General features: G+C 56.7%; 3 protein-coding genes across 10 annotated transcripts in view; 1 reads left to right on the top strand and 2 right to left on the bottom strand.

Moving 5' to 3' along the window:
* The window catches only part of Tsen54 (tRNA splicing endonuclease subunit 54), a 7,929-nt gene extending 4,575 nt beyond the window's left edge, over positions 1–3,354 (bottom strand). Inside the window, exons 1-6 of the mRNA XM_021213378.2 lie at positions 3,295–3,354; positions 3,035–3,199; positions 2,875–2,938; positions 2,712–2,795; positions 2,320–2,418; positions 912–964 (exon numbers count right to left, since the gene is read on the bottom strand). Of these exons, the coding sequence (XP_021069037.1) occupies positions 912–964; positions 2,320–2,418; positions 2,712–2,795; positions 2,875–2,938; positions 3,035–3,199; positions 3,295–3,350 (521 nt within the window). The 5' untranslated portion in view covers positions 3,351–3,354. The remainder of the gene's footprint in view (positions 1–911; positions 965–2,319; positions 2,419–2,711; positions 2,796–2,874; positions 2,939–3,034; positions 3,200–3,294) is intronic.
* Positions 3,355–4,473: 1,119 nt separating this feature from the next.
* Positions 4,474–18,387, top strand: Caskin2 (CASK interacting protein 2). 3 transcript variants are annotated; one of them, XM_029545587.1, is made up of 21 exons: positions 4,482–4,590; positions 5,163–5,215; positions 5,724–6,216; positions 10,147–10,198; positions 10,696–10,793; positions 11,194–11,339; positions 11,437–11,532; positions 11,671–11,801; positions 12,568–12,676; positions 12,937–13,045; positions 13,181–13,275; positions 13,695–13,956; positions 14,060–14,181; positions 14,267–14,327; positions 14,451–14,539; positions 14,695–14,805; positions 14,885–14,986; positions 15,104–15,242; positions 15,441–16,904; positions 16,990–17,212; positions 17,527–18,387. In XM_029545587.1, the coding sequence occupies exons 3-21, from the start codon at positions 6,123–6,125 to the stop codon at positions 17,615–17,617; spliced, it is 3,594 nt and encodes a 1,197-aa protein (XP_029401447.1). In that variant the 5' UTR covers positions 4,482–4,590; positions 5,163–5,215; positions 5,724–6,122; the 3' UTR covers positions 17,618–18,387. The 3 variants fall into 3 exon arrangements, with proteins under 3 accessions (XP_021068566.1, XP_029401447.1, XP_029401448.1); XM_021212907.1 differs by lacking the exon at positions 5,163–5,215 and having other exon boundaries at positions 4,474–4,590; positions 17,527–18,220; XM_029545588.1 differs by lacking the exons at positions 4,482–4,590; positions 5,163–5,215; positions 5,724–6,216 and adding an exon at positions 9,970–10,043.
* Positions 18,388–18,424: 37 nt separating this feature from the next.
* Positions 18,425–21,603, bottom strand: part of Tmem94 (transmembrane protein 94) — a 33,816-nt gene continuing 30,637 nt past the window's right edge. For all 6 annotated transcript variants that reach the window (XM_021211549.2, XM_029545582.1, XM_029545583.1 and 3 more), the window contains 8 exons: positions 21,364–21,441; positions 21,031–21,116; positions 20,691–20,772; positions 20,241–20,389; positions 20,068–20,162; positions 19,873–19,966; positions 19,554–19,724; positions 18,425–19,258 (listed from right to left, as the gene is read on the bottom strand). In XM_021211549.2, the coding sequence (XP_021067208.1) occupies positions 19,186–19,258; positions 19,554–19,724; positions 19,873–19,966; positions 20,068–20,162; positions 20,241–20,389; positions 20,691–20,772; positions 21,031–21,116; positions 21,364–21,441 (828 nt within the window). In that variant the 3' untranslated portion in view covers positions 18,425–19,185. The remainder of the gene's footprint in view (positions 19,259–19,553; positions 19,725–19,872; positions 19,967–20,067; positions 20,163–20,240; positions 20,390–20,690; positions 20,773–21,030; positions 21,117–21,363; positions 21,442–21,603) is intronic.

Here is a 21,603-nt window from a genome sequence, read left to right as displayed (position 1 = left end):
ATGTGGTACCCCTACATTAAGGGAGAAATCAGGCTGGAGGGATGGCTCAGTGGTTAAGAGCACTGACTGCTTTTCCAGAGGTCCTGAGTTCAAATCCCAGCAACCACATGGTGGCTCACAACCATCTGTAATAGGATGCCATGCCCTGTTCTGAAGACAGCTATAGTGTACTCACATTCATAAATAAATATTTGGAAGAAAAAAAAAAAAAAAGGAGGATAAACCAGTTTGTGTGGGTAGGTCTCCATGGCTGCGCCTTGACACTTTCCAGCTACCAATTTTACTATTTTGTGGGTGTTTCTTACTATATAAAAGGTGGGTAAGACTGTGATTTGGCTCAGCCATGAGGTCAGGGCCTAGCAGGTGCTCAATAAGATTGCTGAGGGATGATGTATTCTCAGGAGGAACTTCTCTACACAGCCTTGGCTGTTTCCCCAGGACAGGTTCCATTTTCAGGGACTGAAAGTCATGTGTTTTAGAGCTTTGGGGACAGACCTTGTAACTGCATAGGGTACACCAATCTCTAAGTCTGAGGTGGCTGTGGTGTTCAGCAAAGCTGGACCACTGATGTAATGAGGGGAGATCTAGCCCAGCACAAGAAATGTGAAACCACCTCAACTATAAACTCCTCACCCAGCCCCTCACTCATGCGTGTGCTTCCCAAACTGACCTGCACGTCTACATACCACACAATGGCTATTGTGGTTCTTTGCAATGCTCACAGTGAGCTGAAGGTACTAGGTCATTAACAGAGCAGGGTTCCAGTTTAACAACCCAGGTGAACGTGCAATAATGGAATTCATCTCCCCCCATGCCTCTCTTTTGAACACCTCTAGCTCAGGCCAAGGGAGCTGCACTCAAGCCAAAGGCCCCGGGACCACAGTGAATGGAAATCAGGGGAAGGGACTTACCTTAGCTGGAACCGACGAACCACGTAGCCCAGTCTCTTCAGGTGGCTGAAGACCTTAAGAGAAGAAAAGGGGGCTCTTAGATGTTCTTTTTGTTTGTATGTTTGCTTGAAAGGCGCTTGCTGTGCAGCCCTCGTTACCCTGGAGATATGTACATCAGATTGGCCTCAAACTACTCAAAAGTACTATTTCTCTCTCTGCTTTTAAGTACTACAATTATCACCCACGCCACCATGCCTGCAGAGATGTCCATCTGTTAAAATAAGTTAGTAGTTTCTCTAAACACGTGTTTTAGTGACAATCCTGGGATCTTGGCCTCTTTAAGAAACACAGAAATATTATGACATGTTTTCGTTTTAATCCCAGGTATGGGGACACAGGGCTGCTTCGGCCATCCACGGCAGCTGTGACTTGCTTTCTGTTCTAACAGAGGCGTAGTCTTTGCTAGCTGCAGATCGTTTTGTTTTTTTGTTTTTGTTTTTTTTTTTTTGCAATCATGTAATATTTGGGATTCTGGGAACTTTTCAGAGGGTAGGTAACTGCTAAGGCCCCAAGAGGTGGAGTTGGCGGTTGTTGATCGTTCAGGGGAGTTGCCTGCAGTTTGTCGGTAATACTCAAAGAAGAAAGGAGAGACAAATTACATTCAGGGTTTCTCTCCCCTCTCTCCTTCTTTCTCTCCTATCTAGTGATAAGGGATGGAACTGGGGGCACAAAGGGTGGGAAAAAGAAGAACCCACAAAGTAGCAAAGACCAGCTACACAAAACCATTTCCTCTACCACGCCAAACCTCCCTCCTATATGGCCCTAGGTTCCAAATCATGGGACTGCTTGGACCACATTCCATTATAAATATTATCCTTACCAGGCCTGCTGGTTCAAAGTTGTCATCCCAGCTACTAGAGAGCTTGAGCACAAACTCATGGCCAGCCTGGGGTACAGAGTGAGTTCATGGCCAGCCTGGGGTACAGAGTGAGTTCATGGCCAGCCTGGGGTACAGAGTGAGTTCATAGCCAGCCTAGGGTACAGAGTGAGTTCATGGCCAGCCTGTGCAATTTTGAAAGTCCCTATCTCAGAACATAAATAGAGGGTAGGGGCTCTACAGCTCAGTGCTGGAGTGCTTGCTAGCATGCATGGGCTGCTAGCTTCACTTCTCAGCAGCACTAAAAATAAATAAGCAAACACTGTCCTCCAAGGAGAGGTCACTCTTTCAATTCTGTCTCCTCTTCTGGGCACACGTGTCGTTTAATAATTTATCGACAAAACAAATCCCCCAAACCTGACAGTCTCCATTTGATTATAAGCCCGTGCGAGCAGAAGCTGTCTCACCTATAGCCCTAGCTTGTGGCTCTGTGCTTACAGCCTCAAAGGTACCTGTCAGTACTCACTGACTTGGCAAATGAGAGGCAGATACCTGATACTGCAGGAAACTCAAGGTGTCCTCGGTCAGCAATAGCTGGTAGGCCTCTTGGATAGACAGTGGGAGGTCTTGGTAGAAGAGCTGAATCGAACCCTGGAAGTGGACCAAGAACTTAGCTGTGTACCCTTCCTGCAGTGCCCAAGCCAAACAGGGTCACCTTCTTGCCTCTGACCCTCTCCCTACACAGTCAAGCATCACTGCATGACCGTGACAAACAATGAGAGGATTAGAACTCCCGCTGTCCAGTGGTATCCGTTTCTGTTCTCAAAGTCTGCACAGAACTTCACTGAAAACGTAATTCTGAATTCCTCCTGGTCCACCAAACCGTATTCTTCCCATTCCATTAGTCGGGACCCCTTTCCCCACGCCTCCAGGACCCCACTTACGCACTCCAGCAGATACAATGCCTCTTCGGGGTGAAGCCGCTGCCGTCCTTCCTCTGAGTAGCCCATGGTCTGCCAGAATTTCCCCTGTGCGGCAGCAGACCAAGTGTCACAAAGCAGCTAAGGGGACAGAGGAAGGGAGTCCCCCAGCCGCGGAGATGCTCACCGCAGGAGACGTCAACTCCACAAAGCCCTCTTCTGGTCTCCACTCCGCGGCCACCAAGCTGCCCCTGGCGAGGAGTGGGGAAAGGGGCGTCTCGGTCTGCACGGGCAGTCCCCGGCCTCCGCCCACCCGGCCCGGCCCGGCCCGGCCCAGCCCCTCTCACAGGCGCTCCACGCGCTCCTCCGCCAGCAGCTGCCACAGCTCCTGGCGACACAGGCGCAGCCGCTCCGCCTGGGCCTCCGAGCCGTCCGGGAGGAAGTCCTTGGGGCCATGCGACCGCTGAGGTAGCTTCTGGGACCGCGAGCGCGCGGCGCGGAGCTCCGAGGCGCTGGGGAGAGCCGGGAACACGTGATCAGCACAGAGGCCACCCCGCTCGGTCCCGGGTCCCACGCACCCCACGCCATCCCCCGGGCCGGGTAGCACCTGAGCACACGCCCCGCGGGAACCTCCACGGACCCGGGTTCGGGTTCGGGCTCCATCGGGCCGCCGTCTGCGGCTGCGCGCGCACCGCGAAGCCCCGCCCACCGGCCTTCCCCGCGGTCCTAGCGCCCTCCAGCCGCTCGCTCCTCCCGATCGTAAAGCCACCCTCGAGCCTCGCGCCTTCCTACCCGTCCGGTGTGTGCCCTAACACCTGTCTGCACACGTGTACCTCGGGCTGCGGGACCCAGGTCGATGTACAGGTTTCCAGATGTGCCAAAACTCACCTATTCCGTTTCCAGCGCTTCTGGGGGCTCCTCCCTTCTTTAGTTAAACTTTACCTGGCGTCTGGATGTCGCATGAATAATCAAATCTGTTACTCTCATCTCTCCAGCCCTGAATGTCTTTGTGTCCTACCACCATCAGGAAAGAGATGAGTAGCGAGAGGAGAGCGGTGAGCCCCCAGATACCAGCTTTGCAAACTGGAGGCCATATGGGAATGTTAGGAGTGGACCAAAGACTTTCGGAGTTCCTTCCCGGTGGGGTAAAAAAATAAAAAAATAAAAAAAATCGCTTCTTAGGGACTCCGAAGCAGGGTTCAAAGGCCAGGGGTGGAGGCGCTGTCCGGCTCACACTGGTGCTGAATCGCCACCCCAGCCTCTGAAAGCACCTCCTCGAGGCTGGGGTCCCCGCCGTGACATCCTGGGTCGTGACATCTGAGGCTCAACACTAGGTGGCACCGTTGCTCCAGCCAGCAGCTGTAGGTCTCTGAGTGTGGACGAAGGTCGCTGCGGGCAAAGAGGAAGTGATCCCCGCCCCTACCGGGGGGGTCCTCAGGTTCAACTGCCAAAACATCCTATTTTCTCTCCTATACACTCACACTTCACCTTTTGATCTAGACCAGATCCCAGTTCTCTCGGGATCCCCAGACAGGACACAGCAGCACCAAGCCTCATCCACCCCGCCTCTCACCCACCACTTTGCACCCCCGAGCAGCTTCACCTGCGCGCATGCGCTGATCCAACCAGTGGCTTGGAGCTGGACTGGCTGGCGGGGGGCGGGGCCTAGTGAAGATGGGGCGGGAACCAGGGTGTTGATTGACAATCCAACTGTGCGGCCCGGACGGTCCCCAGCTCCCGATCCGGCGGGAGGGACGGGGGAGGGGCGGGATTTCCTGCGGGAGGCGCCGAGCCGGCCTTGGAAAGGAGGAGAAAGGGGTTGCGGGGGACAGTGGGAGCCAGAGTCCAGAGTGCCCGAGACTGAGCACAGCCAGCCGGACCCCCGGCGGGGCGGCCGGGAGAGGTGAGACTGCGGGGGCCCGGGCCAGGGGTCAGGACCCTTGAGATCAGACGCAAACTAACTTTTCTTGTCTGATCGGCGGGCTCCTCCATCTCTCTGTTCCTTCCGCCTTCCTCGAGCCCCCCTTTTCGTTCTCCTCTATCTATCCCTCGAACTCTTGACTCTCCGGGTCCCTCTTGTCGCTTTGTTCCCGGGGTCGGCCTTATCTGGGCTTGGCTGCGGGGAGCTGCGCGGCGCTAGAGGGGCATTCCAAGGGGAGGGGGAGCCAGCCGACCCCAGGCACTGCCAGGAGCACTCTCCCCCGGTGCGGGTCGCGGGCTTTGAGGGGGAGTGCCCTCCGGCTTGGGCTTGGAACTTCTGAGGAATGAGTGGTTCCCCACCTGGGCCCCAGGCCTGCACGAGTCTCCTGCCACAAGAGTCTGGCAACAAAATTACCGCCACTGAGGAACTGACTTAAGGGTTTGTGCGGGAAGTCGGGCTGGGGTTTCAGGTTCAGGCTTGGGAGGCGGTTGGCCAGCCTGCCCAAGCTCTCTGTCCTGGATCTCTCTCTACCCAGCTGCTCTCTCCCACCACAGACGCAGCCAGGAAGGATTAGCAACAGGTGCTGTAGATCTATCCGATCCAACAGGTAGATCTCCCCCAGAAAGTGAGGGACATAAGCACACAGTCCACCCTCTAGGGACCCGGTAGTGAGGAGTGTGCTGCAAACACCTTGGACGGGGAGTGACCCTTACCATCTGCCCGTGCCACTCTCCCAGGCCCTACCTCCTGGCCCCGCCTGCTGTCTGTGGGTGTCAAAGCCTGGGGCTGTGGAGAATGGGCTGCTGGCCCTGCCTACACCAGTGTCTCCTGCTGCCAGGGCCCCTCCTGCCCAAGGTTGAGGTGCTGCCCAGTGCCGTGGGGCATGGGAACCCAGCCTCTCCCTCCTTGAATGCTGTCCCTCTCCTCTTTGCATGATATATTTCTCTCAAGTCCAGCAACTTCCTCCCCTCCCTTAGTGGCTTAGACTCCCTCCATGGCTCCTTGGGCATCTAGGGTGATTTGGGGCTCCCTAGAGGTTCTATCTTGCTCATCATCTCTGTCCCAGCTCCTGGCTGTAACCCAGCTTTTCACCGGAGGACGTGTATCTTTTCCAGACCCCCAGGACTTGTCCCTGGCTGCTGCCTCACGCCAGCGGGAATGCTGACTGCTCTCTGGGTGGGCACTGGTGCTGCTGAGCTAACCCAGGAAGATTGGCGGGCCCAGTCCCAGCCCATTCCAGGGCTGTCGGAAGCTGCAGGCTGATCTCAGGCCAGATTTCCACACAGCCTCCACCCCACCAGGGACCGGCTTTCCTGCCTGTGGTGGCAGCTCCCAGAACACCTTGAGGGAACTATCTCTGCCTGACAAGAAGCCCATTGCCTGAGACACCAGACTTGTTCCCCCAGGACCAGGAGTCCTCCAAAGCATTGAGGCATGGTGAACTGACACTTGACTGGGCCGGTCCCTTGCTTCTTCCTGGACTCTGAAGCCCAGAGCCTGACCCGGTAATCAGAATGGGTCGTGAACAGGACCTTATCCTTGCCGTCAAGAATGGAGACGTGACCTGCGTGCAGAAGCTGGTGGCTAAAGTGAAGGCTGCAAAAACAAGTGAGTCCTTGGTGGGGTGGCTGTCCAGCTGAGGTCCTTCTGAGTACTGAGGGCCACAGAGAGAGGCTGGGGGAGGTGGCCGGGGACGCTCACTTTGATTTGCAGACTCGAGGAAGAAGGATTGTGCTGTTGTAGACAAGAAGTGCTTCTGTATCAGAGCCAGGGAGGAAAAAGGGTCCCTTCTTGCTCTGTGTCTCCAGGCAAGTTACTTAACAGCTCTGAGCCACTGGAAGCCCTTGCCTACAAAGGGACCGCATTGAAACACATTCAGCTCCTGCTTTTGATTGTTTATTGTATGCCAGCCTCGGTCCTAAGCTCTGAACCAGAGCAGGGAGCAAAGCCAACTCACGTGCTAGCCCTTGAGGCTGCCTGTCAGGAGGTGGTTTTGCCGATGCGTTTGTTCTTCTACCTGTGGGGTCAGGAAAGTGCGTGACCACCCCCAACCCCATCCACAGACCTGAAGCAGAGCTTTCCTGTAGTTAGGTCTGCACTTCATGGGGATGTCTCTAAAACCTCTTTGGAAGCAGTGGTTGGGTTTCTGTGGTGGTGGTGGTTGGTTTGCGGTTCTGTGAGGCTTAGAACCCCAGACCTCGAACTCGCTGGCAACATAGTCCCTGTTCCAGGAACTCTCAACACTGCGACCGTTACTAAAGCTCCTCTCTCCGCAGCTTATCTGCTTGTGTTCCTTGGGAGTGTGTAGCCAATGCTAATGTTCTAGAGGTTTCCACAGCCTTGAGGACTGTGTCCCTGGCAGGATAGTCAGGGCTGGTTGTGTGGTTGGCCACTCAGCCCCATCTCTTAGGAGCGTCTGTGGTAACAGGACCTCTCACACACACCTCTGAGGAAAGTTGACCTCTGGGGTTAAGGGCAAGCTCCCTGTACTCTTCCAGACCTTGGAGCCAGGTCTTAAATCCACGGGCGGTTTTTCCGGCTGCTCTGGAGATAAAGAAAGTGCTCCTGAAGAGAGGGTCTCCTCTGGAAGGGGTATTGGGGTTTGAACCCCAAGACAAACCTGGGTCTTATACACACGACTCCCCAGGCTACTTGGAGACATCTTATCCCTACCTACACCTTAGTGTGCCTGTGCCAAAAGGAAAGACGTTAATGGCGTGCACCCACCTGCACAGCAGGGCGGAGACCCAGGCATGAGGTGGAGCTGTGCCCCTAGGTCCTTGCGTCCTAGGGATGTGAACGAGGGTGAGCCAGATAGAAGGAAGGTACCGAAGTGGTTGGTTGGTCCGTCGCAGGGAGAGGGCCTGAAGGTCTAAGTGCAAGCCACTCTCCTCCCCCTCACCTCTCTGTTGCTTTTGGCCACCTGCCCGGTGGGGCCTTGGTCACACTGCCGCTAGCCTCACAGTCCTGGCTGCCTCGAGAGTGAGGCCCACTGGAGGGTAGAAGGAGGGGTTGGCTGATGGCGGGAATCTCACAGCTAGGTGCATAGGTTCCAAAACAGGTCTTCTACATCGCATGGCAGAGTCTCTAGGGGATCAAGTTTCTTCCCTCAGTCTCAGTGCAAGGTGGAGACTCACCTATACAGGTGGACACTGGGTGAGAAGCCTGAGCCTTCTTATGAAATCCCCTGCACTGTACCTCCTTTTGTCCTCTGAAAAGGCAGAGAGACTGGTGACAAAGACGAGGTCCCCGGGTGACCTTTGTAAACCTTGGAGTCTATGAAACACGGTAACCCCTTGCTTCCGGTCAGATCCATGATGCAAATAAGGAAAGTCAGAGGTGACTTGCCCAAGGTCACACAGCCCTCGGGTCAGATGAGAAATAAACCCTTGTGCTCTACTCCTAGTTCCCATGGTAACCTCCGCTGATGGGGTTGTTCTAAAAGCATAGAGTCCCACCAATTAAAACCGGGAGAAAGAGTCTGGGGCTACTGTGGATGACGTCAGTGAGGAATGAAGGGGCCGTGGACCAAAGTAAACCATCGGAAGGGAGGCATTGGGGCGCCCGCTTTTCCTCCTGCTGTGCTGTCTGGAAGCCTCTAGCTGATGATCCTTTCCTTTGGCCTCCTGATATCCAGACTCCTCTTCAGGAGCCAGTGGCGCCTGGGAGAAGTGCCCGCCCCATGTGAGCCCCATCACATGGGCCCTGCCCCTTCCCTCTGCCCCTCCCCAGCCATCTCCTTTTTCTGAGGCTGGAGGAAATGGATGGGCTGAGTTGACCAGCTGAACTCACATCCTTTGCTTGGGTCCGAGACAAGGGTGATTCTCCCAGGCCCAGAACCTAGATGGGGAAGAAGGTTATGCCACAGCGGAAGCCCCTGGAGCCACTGCCAGGAACCGGGACCCTCCGCCCTCCCGCCAGGGTCCCCAGCCCAGTTTCTGGGCCTCTCCTCCACCACCTTTCCGGCTATTGTTCTGGAAAGAACAGAGCCACCTATCTGGCCCTGCCCCTGTTCCTGTGCTCCTCCTGTCACATTGTCAACCCCTCCCTAGAGAGGACACATCCAGCCACCCAGATGCCCCATCCCAGACTCTCCCAAGTGGACAGCCCAGTGAAGGGAAGGCTTCCAGAGGGACAATAATTCTCTTCTCTTGGGACCTCGCTGTCTGCGCTGAGGCTTAGAGAGGCACCTTGGTGGCCAAGGTCACGAAGCCCGGGAAAGGCAGAACAGCCTCTGAGCCGTGCACTTCCTGTTTCTGCAACTCCAGTCCTCTCCCTCTCCCCCCACCCCACCCCCAAATGGTTCTGTGTGACAAGAACTGTCCGAGGAGATGACAGGGAGGCTGGGAGGTCTGTGCGTCCTTCCAGCAGCTTGCAGGCATTCCCTCAGCCACCCCACCTTTTCTGTATTTACCCGTTAGGTGTAGTCCGTCAGCTCTACCCTGTGTGTATCAGCCCTCTCTCCCCCCACCGCCCCTTGCTTCCCACCCTGATGGAATGAGGCCGTGCCTTTCTCAGGCTGCTGGGGTATTTGGGGGCCCACTAGGGCCTGGGGGGCAGGCCTAGACCAGCATGTTTGGCACCCTGCCCAGCCTGGGCTGAGCGAGGCCCCCTCCTTCCCAGCAGGGTGGGTTCCAGCGAGAGGCAGGGGCGGCCTGTAACAAGGCTTCTCCTTTCCCAACACCTCAAGGACCAACATGGTCAGGCTGCTCCTGGCCTCTCAGCCATATGTCTCCTGTCCCAGGAAGGCAGTGCCCTCTGCTTTGCTAATGAGGCCTGAATAGCCCGGTCAGAGCTCATGGGTATCAAGTCTGCCGGTGGATTAGTGGAAATCCCAGGAGAGTTTGGGTATGGTGCCCCAGTGTAGTGGCCAACGTGTAAAGAGTGCCCAATGGTTATTGTCATCTTCCCATGCTCACAAGGGACAAGACACTGTCCTGGAGACTTCTAGGGGGCAGCCTCTATGATCAGCCTGTTTTCAAGGAGGAGACGGGGTCCTGTAGGTTAGATCACCTGTGCAAATTGGTAGGGCTGGCACACGGAACTGAGGCTAGTGTCAGTATTTCCTATGTGGCCTTGCCCACCAGGTCCAACTCAGGGATGCTCAGAGCCCAGCTTTATCAACCTCCTCTCTGCCCTTTAATACTTAAGCCCCCGCCCTTCTTTTCACGCCTGTTCCCCTTGGCCTAGTTGGACAATATGACTCTCTCCCATTCAGGCAGGAATGCCAGCCATGCACCCCGTGGGCCTGTCCTAATGAAGGCATGTCAGGCCGATACCCTTTCCCGCCCCCTTTGGCTCTATAAACAAGCTGGGCAGGGGCTTTGGGGAAGGCAGGCCGCTGCTGCAGTGGCTTCAAGTGCTCAGTGCCCTCGAGCCATAGGGACAGGACCCGGAAAGGGCCATGGGACAGGTGCTTTACTGTACACCAAAAGGTCGGTTGGGTCCTTGGAGGTGGGTGGCAGGAGTGTGCCAGGTATGGGCATGGCAGTTGGTCGGTGGCATGTGCCCTGATGTCCCCTACCCCTGACTCCCCAGAGCTCCTCGGCTCCACGAAGAGGCTCAACATTAACTACCAGGATGCTGATGGGTATGTACTGCTGAGGGAAGGGTGGAGTCCCTGGGAAGGGTGAACGGAAAGGCCCTGGGGCTCCACAGCCTGCTCTCTCTCACATCAGGCCCTCCAAGTACATTTGCCTAGAGCTCTGGGTCCTGCCTGTGTAGGGCCAGAGGGAGGGGGTCCTGCCCACCCACCTGCCTGTGGAGTTAGCCCTGAGCAAGAGAAGGGGCCCCCTTGGGTCAGATTCTTCCTGGGCCCCTTTTCTCCCTGGAGGGTAGGAGCCCTCAGGCTTCTGCTCCCACGGCCCCCTCCTCTGGGCAGGCTGGGTGGGGGATGCTAGACAAATGAGCCTCTCAGCCGAGACACTGAGTCCTTTCATGCTGTGGCCCGGCTGCTGTGCGCTCCCACGGCAGGCCTGGCAGGCATTTGGGGGGGGGCAAGTAACTCATCACTGCCGGTCCCCAGAATGAGTTTAGGGGTGGAGGACAACTCATTGGTACCCCCTATTTTGTGTCCCCCACTGCCAGATTCTCTGCTCTCCATCATGCCGCCTTGGGGGGCAGCCTGGAACTCATAGCCTTGCTGCTGGAAGCTCAAGCCACCGTGGACATCAAGGACAGCAATGGTGAGAGCTCAGTGTATCACATTAAGTAGGGGGACGTAGGGCCCTTACTGAGACCCTGGTGACCAGAAATCTCTCCTGTTAGTTATAAGATACTGCCAGGTGTTAGGGTTCCTTCTCTCAAATTGTGAATGGCCTCCTTCTTCTAGAGAGTGTGCAATTCACATTTCCCATTATTTAGACAAGGATGCTCAAGAGAGCTTTTAGTGCTGCCCTGGGGTCACCAGATCATCTAGGGTGGACACAGGGAGAACTCTGATTTCGGCTCAGTAGGGGGACCATTTTCTGACCCTACCGGGGTGAAGCTAGCGTTGCTGAATGGAGTTGTCCCCTTCCAGCCGGGGCGACTCCATTCCCTATTTAGATCCCCATGACCCCTCTCAGCACTTCCTCCTCCTGTCAGGCATGCGCCCCCTACACTATGCAGCCTGGCAGGGCCGGCTGGAGCCCGTGAGGCTGCTGCTCCGGGCTTCCGCTGCTGTCAACGCCGCCTCGTTGGATGGTCAGATCCCTCTGCACTTGGCTGCGCAGTACGGGCATTATGAGGTGGTAAGTGAGCCTGCCCGGGGGGTGGTGGTGATGGTGGTGATGGGGCCGGGGAGCAGGGTTTGGCCGGCAGCCTTCCTTACTTTAGCTTCCCTCCCAGTCAGAGATGCTTCTCCAGCACCAGTCTAACCCATGCCTAGTCAACAAGTTAAAGAAGACACCCCTAGACCTAGCCTGTGAATTTGGGCGGCTTAAGGTAAGGCCTCCAGCCCCACGGGGTGCTGGGTACTAGTGCTGGGTACTAGTGTTGGGTGCTAGTGCTGGGTACTAGTGCTGGGTGCTAGATTCTGTTTGGTCTTCGGAGGAGGCTCTAACTGTGTGCCGCACACTGTAGGTGGCCCAGCTGCTTTTGAACAGCCACTTATGTGTGGCACTGCTAGAGGGAGAGGCGAAGGACCCATGTGACCCCAACTACACCACACCCCTGCACTTGGCTGCCAAGAATGGCCACAGAGAAGTCATCAGGTACCCCAAGGGCCCTACCCACTTTCTCAGCCTCATCCCGTGGGACCGTTAGATTCTAATCAGTGCCTCCTCGCTGTTTCTTATTAAGAAATAGCACATATGCGTGTGTTCTGTGGCGGTGTGTATGTGCATGTGAATGATGTATGTGTTCTTTGGAGGGTATATGCACATGAGTGATACCTGTGTTCTGTGTGGGGAGTATGTGCATGTGAGTGACACATGTGTTCTGGGGGAGTATGTGCATGTGAGTGACACTGTGTGGGGTATGTGAACATGAGGGGGGTATGTACATATGAGTGACATATGTGTTCTATGGGGGTATGTACACATAAGTGATACCTGTGTTCTATGTGGGGGGTATGTGCATGTGAATGACACATGTGTTGTTGGGGTATGTGAACATGAGTGATACAGGTGTTCTGGGGGAAGTATGTACATGTGAGTGACACGTGTTCTATGGGGGTATGTACACATGAGTGATAAATGTGTTGTGTGTGGGGTATGTACACAGGAGTGATACATCTGCGTGTGTTGGGACAGATACACGCGCTTGAGTGCGGTTACCTGCAGAGACGGTAGAGCTGGAGTTGCCATGGTTGTGAGCTGCTGGGGCTTGAACTAGGGCTCTCTGGGAGCCTTCACCACTGAGTTGTCTCTCTGGTCCACTGCTGCCATTTCATTCTTGCTTTCTGTGTCCCAGTCCCCACCCCCTTCGCTATCTGTTTCTTCCCCTACCCATCTGCCTCACAACTCCTGCCCTCCACAGGCAGCTCTTGAAAGCTGGTATTGAGATCAACCGCCAGACCAAGACAGGCACTGCACTCCACGAGGCTGCACTGTACGGCAAGACTGAGGTGGTGCGGCTGCTACTGGAGGTGGGTGTGGGCACGAAGGGCCTACTGTCACGTGCTGAGGGCTACATGGAAGGCCATGGTGCTTTGTGGGTCCCACGTCTTCTGAATGGCGCTAAGGGCTTATGGCTGGAGTGCAGACCTTAGACGCCAAGTCCACCTCTTACTAGCTCATTCTTGCCCTGATGTCTGCCTGGGTAGCTGGGAGGAGTAGCTGGGAGGACTGGAGGAGAAATGGCAAGCAAAATGCTTGGGATACACTCTCGTGCTGCCGTGTGCCCCAGGGAGGCGTGGACGTGAATATCCGGAACACATATAACCAGACGGCGCTGGACATAGTCAATCAGTTCACCACCTCTCAGGCTAGCCGGGAAATCAAGCAACTACTTCGGGGTGAGTGCGAAGAAGACGTAGCCAGGGGCTGGTGGAGAAGCCTTTACAGAAGGTCCCAGAGCCCAGAGCGTGGCGGGAGAGTCAGCTGAGGTGTTCAGGTTCCATGACTGACATCTGCTCATCTCCTTCTCCCAGAGGCTTCAGGGATCTTGAAGGTTCGAGCGCTTAAGGATTTCTGGAACCTTCATGACCCCACCGCTCTCAATGTCCGAGCAGGAGATGTCATCACGGTGAGGGGTCCACACAGGCATTCCTTTAGAAGACAAGAAATTGCTATGACTAGTATGATATAGTATGGGCATAGTACTTACTATGTTAGTAAGCTGAGTTAAATCTTTATATTCCCTTTCATATGATCATCTCCAACTCTAAGGTACATAGGTTCTATTAGCATTTTTTTTTTTTAAGGGATGACAAAGTTGAGTCTTAGAGAAATTAAACAGAGCCTCCAGGTCACATACCTAGCGAACGATAGAGCATTGTCCATATACCCTGTGGTACAAGGACACTGGGCTGGCATTGGTGGCCAAATTTGGGTAGAAGTATTATGCTCCATGAGGAGGAGAGATGGGCCAGTCCTGCTGGACAGCCACAGCCGCTCGCTCGATACAAGAGGTGACTGTCCTTTCCATCTGCACCGTCGCACCAGGTGCTTGAACAGCACCCCGATGGCCGCTGGAAGGGCCACATCCATGAGAGCCAAAGGGGCACAGACCGCGTCGGCTACTTCCCCCCGGGTATCGTCGAGGTGGTCAGCAAGCGGGTGGGCATCCCTGTGGCCCGCCTCCCCTCTGCACCCGCCCCTCTGCGGCCAAGCTTCTCCCGGATATCACAGCCCTCGGCCGACGATCCCCTGCCATCCGTCCCCTACAGTCAGCTCCCTCGGGTGGGCCTCAGCCCAGACAGTCCAGGTACGTCCTCCCAGAAGGCACCGTGGGTCACCGGGCGCTGGCAAGTTGCCAGTCAGCTGTTAGCAGCGCCAGCTCAGACTGCTGTGCTTCTGCCCCCCTGCAGCAGGTGACAGGAATAGCGTGGGCAGCGAGGGCAGCGTGGGCAGCATCCGCAGCGCTGGCAGCGGGCAGAGCTCTGAAGGCACCAACGGCCACAGCACTGGCCTCCTGATTGAAAACGCTCAGGTAGGAGGGAGGGTACCTGGGCCTGCTCAGGGCCTGCCTCCTGCCAGTTTCCCATGCACTGAATAGGCTCGTATTCCGTCTCCAGCCACTGCCCTCTGCCAGTGAGGACCAGGGACTGCCAGGCCTGCATGCCCCATCCCCAGCAGGTGAGAAGAGTAAACAGGGTGGCATTGGCTTGGGCAGAACAGGTGGCGATGGTGGCGGTGAGGGCTTCCCCTGCCCATCCCTCTTCCAACCACTTCTCATGTCATTTGTTCCCCTCCCTGAAGACAACCTGAGCCACCGCCCCCTGGCCAGTTACCGCTCTGGAGAGATCTTCACCCAGGATGTGAGACCAGAACAGCTACTGGAAGGGAAGGTGAGGTTTCCACAGGAAATACACGTCCGCTCTTGGCACAAAGTGGAGAGCTTCCATATCCGCTCAGACCTGGCTCTCGGGAAGGGAGGGGACAGGCCTAAGGGCTAGTTCCTTTCTCAGCTGACTTTCTCATCCCATCTTGCTCCCTGTCTCAGGATGCACAGGCCATTCATAACTGGTTAAGTGAATTCCAGCTAGAGGGCTACACCGCCCACTTCCTGCAGGCTGGCTACGACGTGCCAACCATCAGCCGGATGACACCTGAGGTAGGACTGTGGCAGGGGAAGGGGGGAGGGCCCCGCAAGCAGAGGACGGCCCTGATGTCCCCATGCCCGTGTGTGACAGGATCTGACGGCCATCGGGGTGACCAAGCCTGGACACAGGAAAAAAATCGCCTCAGAGATTGCCCAGCTTAGCATTGCTGAGTGGCTGCCCAATTATATCCCGGTGAGCAGGTGTCTAGGCTGGGGCCTCTGACTCTCACCCGGGGCTGTGGCTTTTGGAGGGGGGGGTACTTCCTTTCTGGCATGGGGCGACCCTGGTTTGATGGTGGCACACTTCCAGGTGGACTTGCTGGAGTGGCTGTGCGCACTGGGGCTGCCGCAGTACCACAAGCAGCTGGTGAGCAGCGGCTATGACTCTATGGCGCTGGTGGCCGACCTCACCTGGGAGGAGCTGCAGGAGATAGGCGTGAACAAGCTGGGTGAGCACTGCTCGGAGGCCCTGGCTGCCCCCAACTCCATGTTACCTCTAGCAAAGGGAAAAGGGAGTCTCTCCGGGGCAGACGGGACCACCTGTCCCATGCCCAGCTAGCCCCCATCTGATTCTGTCTACCCTGGGCAGACGGGACCACCTGTCCCATGCCCAGCTAGCCCGCATCTGATTCTGTCTACCCTTCCAGGGCACCAGAAGAAGCTAATGCTAGGTGTGAAACGGCTGGCAGAACTTCGGCGGGGCCTGCTGCATGGCGAAGCCCTGGGTGAAGGCGGACGCCGGATGACCAGGGGTCCAGAGCTCATGGCCATCGAAGGCCTGGAGAATGGGGAAGGCCCAGCCACGGCTGGCCCTCGCCTCCTCACCTTTCAGGGCAGTGAGCTGAGCCCAGAGCTACAGGCAGCCATGGCAGGGGGTGGCCCAGAACCACTACCCCTTCCTCCGGCCCGTTCTCCTAGCCAGGAGAGCATTGGCGCACGCTCACGTGGCTCGGGCCACTCACAGGAACAGCCTGTTCCCCAGCCCAATGTCAGTGACCCCAGTGCCCTACAGGAGAGGAACCTTCCAGAGGGTACAGAGCGCCCCTCTAAGCTTTGTTCTCCTCTCCCTGGCCAAGGGCCTGCCCCATATGTCTTTATGTGCCCACAGAACTTACCCTCTAGCCCAGCCCCAGTGCCACCTCCTGGTGTTCCCCGGGCCTTCTCCTACCTGGCTGGCTCTCCTGCCACTCCTCCAGACCCACCTCGGCCAAAGCGCCGGTCTCACAGCCTGAGCCGCCCTGGCCCTGCTGAGGGGGAAGCTGAAGGGGAGGCTGAAGGGCCAGTGGGCAGTGCCTTGGGCAGTTATGCCACGCTTACTCGGAGACCAGGACGCAGCACCCTTGCCCGGACTAGTCCTAGCCTGACCCCAACTCGAGGGACCCCCCGAAGCCAGTCCTTTGCCCTCCGTGCCCGTCGTAAAGGTCCCCCGCCCCCACCCCCCAAGCGCCTCAGTTCTGTCTCTGGCTCCACCGAGCCACCTTCACTAGACGGAACCTCGGGGCCCAAGGAAGGGGCCACCGGGCCCCGGAGGAGAACACTGAGTGAACCGACCGGCCCCTCAGAGTCCCCTGGTTCTTCCGCACCAACTGGCCCTGTGTCGGACACAGAAGAAGAGGAACCTGGCCCCGAGGGAACACCCCCATCTCGGGGCAGCTCAGGGGAAGGGCTTCCTTTCGCAGAGGAGGGGAACCTGACTATCAAGCAGCGGCCGAAGCCAGCCGGTCCCCCTCCCCGTGAGACTCCTGTGCCCCCTGGCCTTGACTTCAACCTCACAGAGTCAGATACCGTCAAACGCAGGCCCAAATGCAAGGAGAGGGAGCCGCTACAGACTGCGCTGTTGGCCTTTGGGGTCGTGGGCAGTGATACCCCCGGCCCCTCCACTGCCCTGTCCGCCCAGGTCCAGTCCCCGAGTGAACCTCCCTCAGCTTCCTCTAACCCTGCACAACGGCCTGAGCCCAGCATCCTTCCATCTCTCAGCCCTGTAACTCAGTCCCCCGGGCACCCAGGGCCCAGTGCTGGACCCGCTCTGGCAAACTCCACGGGCAGTAAGCCCAAGGTGGAGACGGAGCCTCTGGCTCCCCCTGCCGCCCTCCTCAAAGTGCCTGGAGCAGGTAAGAAGTGGTAAGCCCGCGGAGGGAAGGGACAGTGTGCAGGGTCACGGCTAGCAGCGTCACGTGGTAACCTTTTGTCCTGAAGGAACGGCTCCCAAGCCTGTGTCTGTGGCCTGCACTCAGCTGGCATTTTCTGGCCCCAAGCTGGCTCCCCGGCTCGGCCCCCGTCCAGTACCCCCTCCAAGGCCTGAGAATACTGGACCTGGGTGTCCAGGTCGGGTCCAACAGAGACTGGAGCAGACCAGCTCATCCTTGGAAGCCGCACTGAGGGCAGCTGAGAAGAGCATCGGCACCAAGGAACAAGACGGGTGAGCAGGGTCGTGGGGTGGGGTGGGGGCTGTGCCGGGGAGCACTGGGAGAAGTCACTGCATGCAGTATCTTGGGCTACGGAGGCCTCAGTGGGTCCTAGGTTTTAGAGTGGCCTACAGAGACTGTCACTTATAGGCACACTGATTTGGGTAACTCCTTGTCCCCGAGCCTCTGAGCTCATCTGTGACCCATGCTGCGCTGCTGGCAGGTTGTAAGCAGTAAACCCTGAGGTACACAGTGTTTGGCAGCAGACAGGAGTGCAGTGGGCTGCAGACCCACTGGCCCATCTCATCAAGGTTTTCCCTTGCTGTAGCCCCACAGGGACGTCTACCAAGCACATTCTGGACGACATTAGCACCATGTTTGATGCCCTGGCAGACCAGCTGGATGCTATGCTGGACTGAGCAAACCTTGGCCTGTGACTCTCCCACCTGCCAGTGTTCACCGCCTGTGGCCCAGCGTGGAAGAAGCCCGTGCCACGCAGGGAACAGGCAGAGGCTCGGTTGGCTGGAGTATCCTTCCTTAGCGGAGGCCTGCAATGGCTCCCAGCAGTGGCTGAGAGGACTTGTCAGAACCTGACTGAGGGGCCTCGGCTGTGTGGGAGCGAAGCTCTCCCGTGAGCCGCTGACTGCACAGCTACGGCCCCTGAACAGGGACCCTCGTAGAACATTCTCCTCTAGGAGGAGGTGGTGACAGGCATTTGGGGATAGCACCTCCTTGCCTTGTCTAAAGTCCCCTGTGGTCTGGGAATGTGTTGGCCACCACTGAGTCACCCTAGGGCTCTGTGAGGCTGCGTGCTTGGCTGGTCCCCTCCGTGCAAGTGTACATAGGAGCTGTAAATACACAGCAGGGGCATGCCTTCCTGCCGGCGGCCTTGTCTACCCCTGCCTGGCCAACCCACACTGGCTGGGATCAGGGGCCGTGACGTAACAGATCCCCAGTGTCCAGACTTACAACTGTATATAATATTTTTCAAGCAGAGAGAAATGCATATATTTTAAATGGAATTTATTCTATCTATTAACTGCCTGAGAGGATGCAGTAGGGGAAGGCCTTGGGGCTGCAGAAGAACCGTCTACCCACTTCCTGCTGGAGGACCCATTTGGTCTAGCCTGGGCTCTGTAACTATTAACCTCTTTTCCCCAACTAACATCAATGAAAGAGTCATTCCACATGACTGGGCTATGTTTGCATCTGTGCAGCAAACCTCCAAATCCGGGGGTATCCCTTTACCCCACCCGGGGGCTGCTCGTCAGTGTAGAGTGCCAAGAGCTATAGCCCTGGGAGGGAGACTTTCCTGGCTGTTTCATGGATCCACCACAGGATGTTTTTTAAGCAATTTACAATTTTAATATAAACCAGTTGACATTCATTCCCCCAAAGGCTCATTTTCCAGTAAAAAAAAAAGTAAAAAATGTCTCCCAGAACAAGGGCAGGGGCCACATGGTGCCTGGAGGACAGAGGGCCCCAGGGTGAGGTGGATCTTTTCCATCTTCAAGCCCAGAGGAAGGGGAGGTCTTCCGACCACAGGCAGGCCCTTGCCTGGGAAGATGGGACATAGGCAGAAGGATACAGCATCTTGTACAGCAGTAGCCTCTACTTTCCAACAGAGACTGAGGCTGCCATAGATGCAGAGCAGAGGGTGCCGAGTGAGGGGGCCCCTAAGATGGGGAACCCATGGGGGAGGGGGCTAAGGATCCCTTTACCAAGGGCCTGAGGTCATACATTCAAGAGTGCCCCTGGCAAGGCCAGGTAAGAGCCGAAGCAGCCAGGACATGGCTACAACCCGGTGGCTTTTCATGAAAAGAAGCCCAAGCCAGGAAGACAGTTGTCTCCAGTGCCCACAGCTGAGCCTTCAGTGCCATGAAGCACAAAGACAAACCCTGAAACGTTTGTGACACCAGCTTCCCAGTAGGTCTGGCTCTATCCCCAGGAAGCAAGCTGGGCGGCTATGGCCGCCATGGCCAGTGGCTCAGAAGGGAGAGTTCATGCCCAGCTTAGTCTCAAACTGCAGCTTCTGGCGCTTCTGGTAGCGGACACGGACCCTGGTGAAATAGAGTGAGATACGGTTGACAACTTGGCCTGCTGGCTCAGGCCTGTAATTCTAGCTACTTGAAAGCTGAGGCAGGAGGATTATGAGATCAGGACCTATCTAGGTTAGTTAGTAGAGAGTGTCAGGGCTATAGCCAGGGGTGGAGTATGTTACAGGAGCTGGCTCAATCCAGTGCCAGGAAAACAGGCAGGCCGCTGTAGAGCTTCAGACAGAGGGCGGGGCAGGGTGCCAACATTGAGGTCATAGGTTCAGGGAACAGACAGAGCCCAGTGGAGTTACAAGCTCACCGAATCTCATGTAGCTTTACGATCTCATTGGTGACTACCACAAGGACCAGGGACAGGCAGCCCAGGAGCCATGTGAGCAGAGGCACATCTTCTAGGCCAAAGTGGACACGTGAGTCCCTGTGTGTCCACAGCTGCAGGTCCACCACTGTCTGGACCACCTGACCGAGCAGCCTGTGGGAGGAGACAGCCCTGTGTGAGCCCAGAGTCCTCGCTTTCTCCCCTACTTTCCCAGTCTGGCTAGTTGAAGGCCCCCCACCCCTGTCTCCCTCCCACCTGTGACCCCAGCACTGTCCCGCAGCCCCCATTAAACACTACTCACACCACAGGCACCGTCACCGCCCACCAGAGGTTTGTCAAAGGGCTCTTTCTCCACAGAGGCTTGGTGCGATGCACATGGGTGATGGAGATAAATACTAGAAAGATGGGCAAATGGGGTGTCAGGGCTTTCCAAAGTCTTGCCTCCCACCCTGAGGCCTCTCCTCTCGCAGCAACCCCCATGAGGGAGAGTCCTTACCAGTGTGCAAAACAATCAGGGCAGCTGTGAGCTTCTGAGCAGATAGCAACCCATTGGCGAAATCCTCAAACCAGGCCGGAGCTCTGTCATCATTGCTGCCAAAGGAAGACAAAGGCTCAGCCTCCTGAGGGCCCACAGGGTGGGGTGGGGTGGGGTGGGGTGGGGAGACCCACCTGCAAAGCATGACTGAGGAGCAATTGGTGAGGTTTCGGGCCCGGGCACTGTCACAGAAGCTCTGCAGGGTGAAGCCAAAGCAGACGAGGCAGGAGCTGATGGTGAGGCTGAACTTGAGCAGGAAGCAGAGCAGGAAGTAGTGCTGTGTCTGTGGTGTGCGGGAGGACAGGAAGGACGGAGGATGGTCATTCCTGTGCGGGGCGGCCTCTGCAGGCTACCAGGCAGGCCTGGCACTGCTCGGCTTTTCTAAATGTTTAGCAAGCCCTAAGCAAGTAAGTGGTCACACCCTGGGGGACAAGGCCCAGGGACCACAAGCCCAGCAGGGCTCGTCCTCGGTCCACCACCTCTCAGATCGCTGACCTCCGCAGAACCTTCCAGGTTGGGCCTACCCCAGCCCCAGGGCTCAGCCCCTCTGAGAAGCCCCGGAGAGCAGGGTCTCCCTTGCTTACCTTCTTAGGAATGGACTGAAGGTTTTTGCCTGTCGCCATGGACATGATGGAGCTATGTGGTGGTTTTCCCAATAGAGAGATGCTGAAATTAAGTGTGGGTAAGGGGCAGATGTTACTACCTGGCTCCCAGCTCTCAGAGGAAGGCCTACAGGCCCTCTTGGCAGTGAGATAAAGCCCAGTACTGAGGTGAGGTAAGACCAAGGGGCCTTGCTTGCATCAGTGCTTCCTTGTGCCAGGGGTGAGCCCTGAGCCACCCAGCCAGGAATCCTGGGCCCCCTGGGATGCCCACTGACACCCCAAGCTCACAAGCAGGGCACAGAGGGGCTTCAAGGCCTCTCACCTGAGCAGAGGGTAACAAAAGCAGGACAGCCATAAGATGTCTGTGGTACTCAGGAGTGGTGGCAGCTGGACCAGACAAGATAGGAACTGAAGCAGGAAAGAAAACATCACCAGATTTGTAGACCCCAAGGCTACCCACCTTGCCCTGGCTCAAGACACTCAACATCTTGACCCAGAGGACCAGGCACAAGAGAACACGTCTACAAGTGGGGTCATCTTAAAAGCCAAGGGGTACACAGAGGCTCGTGACTATCCTGCGCCCTCCCTACTCCTCAGGCTCTTAACGGTCCCTTCCTTAGGAAGAGGGACAATACCTGTACAGAGCCTGGCTTACCTGAATGACCACGAGGGTCAGCTGGCACTGCAACAGGAAGAGGAAGCACTTTCGGATGCCATAGGTAGCGTGCCGGGCCTGAGGATCAAGGGGGACAGGTTAGGATGCGGGCATGCCTGCCCCTCTCAGGCCCTACAACAAACAAGCCTCAGTTAAGAGCGACGCTCATGATGCTCTTATGAGGAAGGAGCGGAGACAGACTCAAGTGCCTTGGGGAGATTCACTTGTCCCTCCCAGGCA

This window comes from Mus pahari, chromosome 14 (assembly GCF_900095145.1).
Source record: "Mus pahari chromosome 14, PAHARI_EIJ_v1.1, whole genome shotgun sequence".
Lineage (NCBI taxonomy): Eukaryota > Metazoa > Chordata > Mammalia > Rodentia > Muridae > Mus > Mus pahari.
Note: the sequence above shows the minus strand (reverse complement) of the source record. Positions and strands in the feature narration are given on the sequence as shown.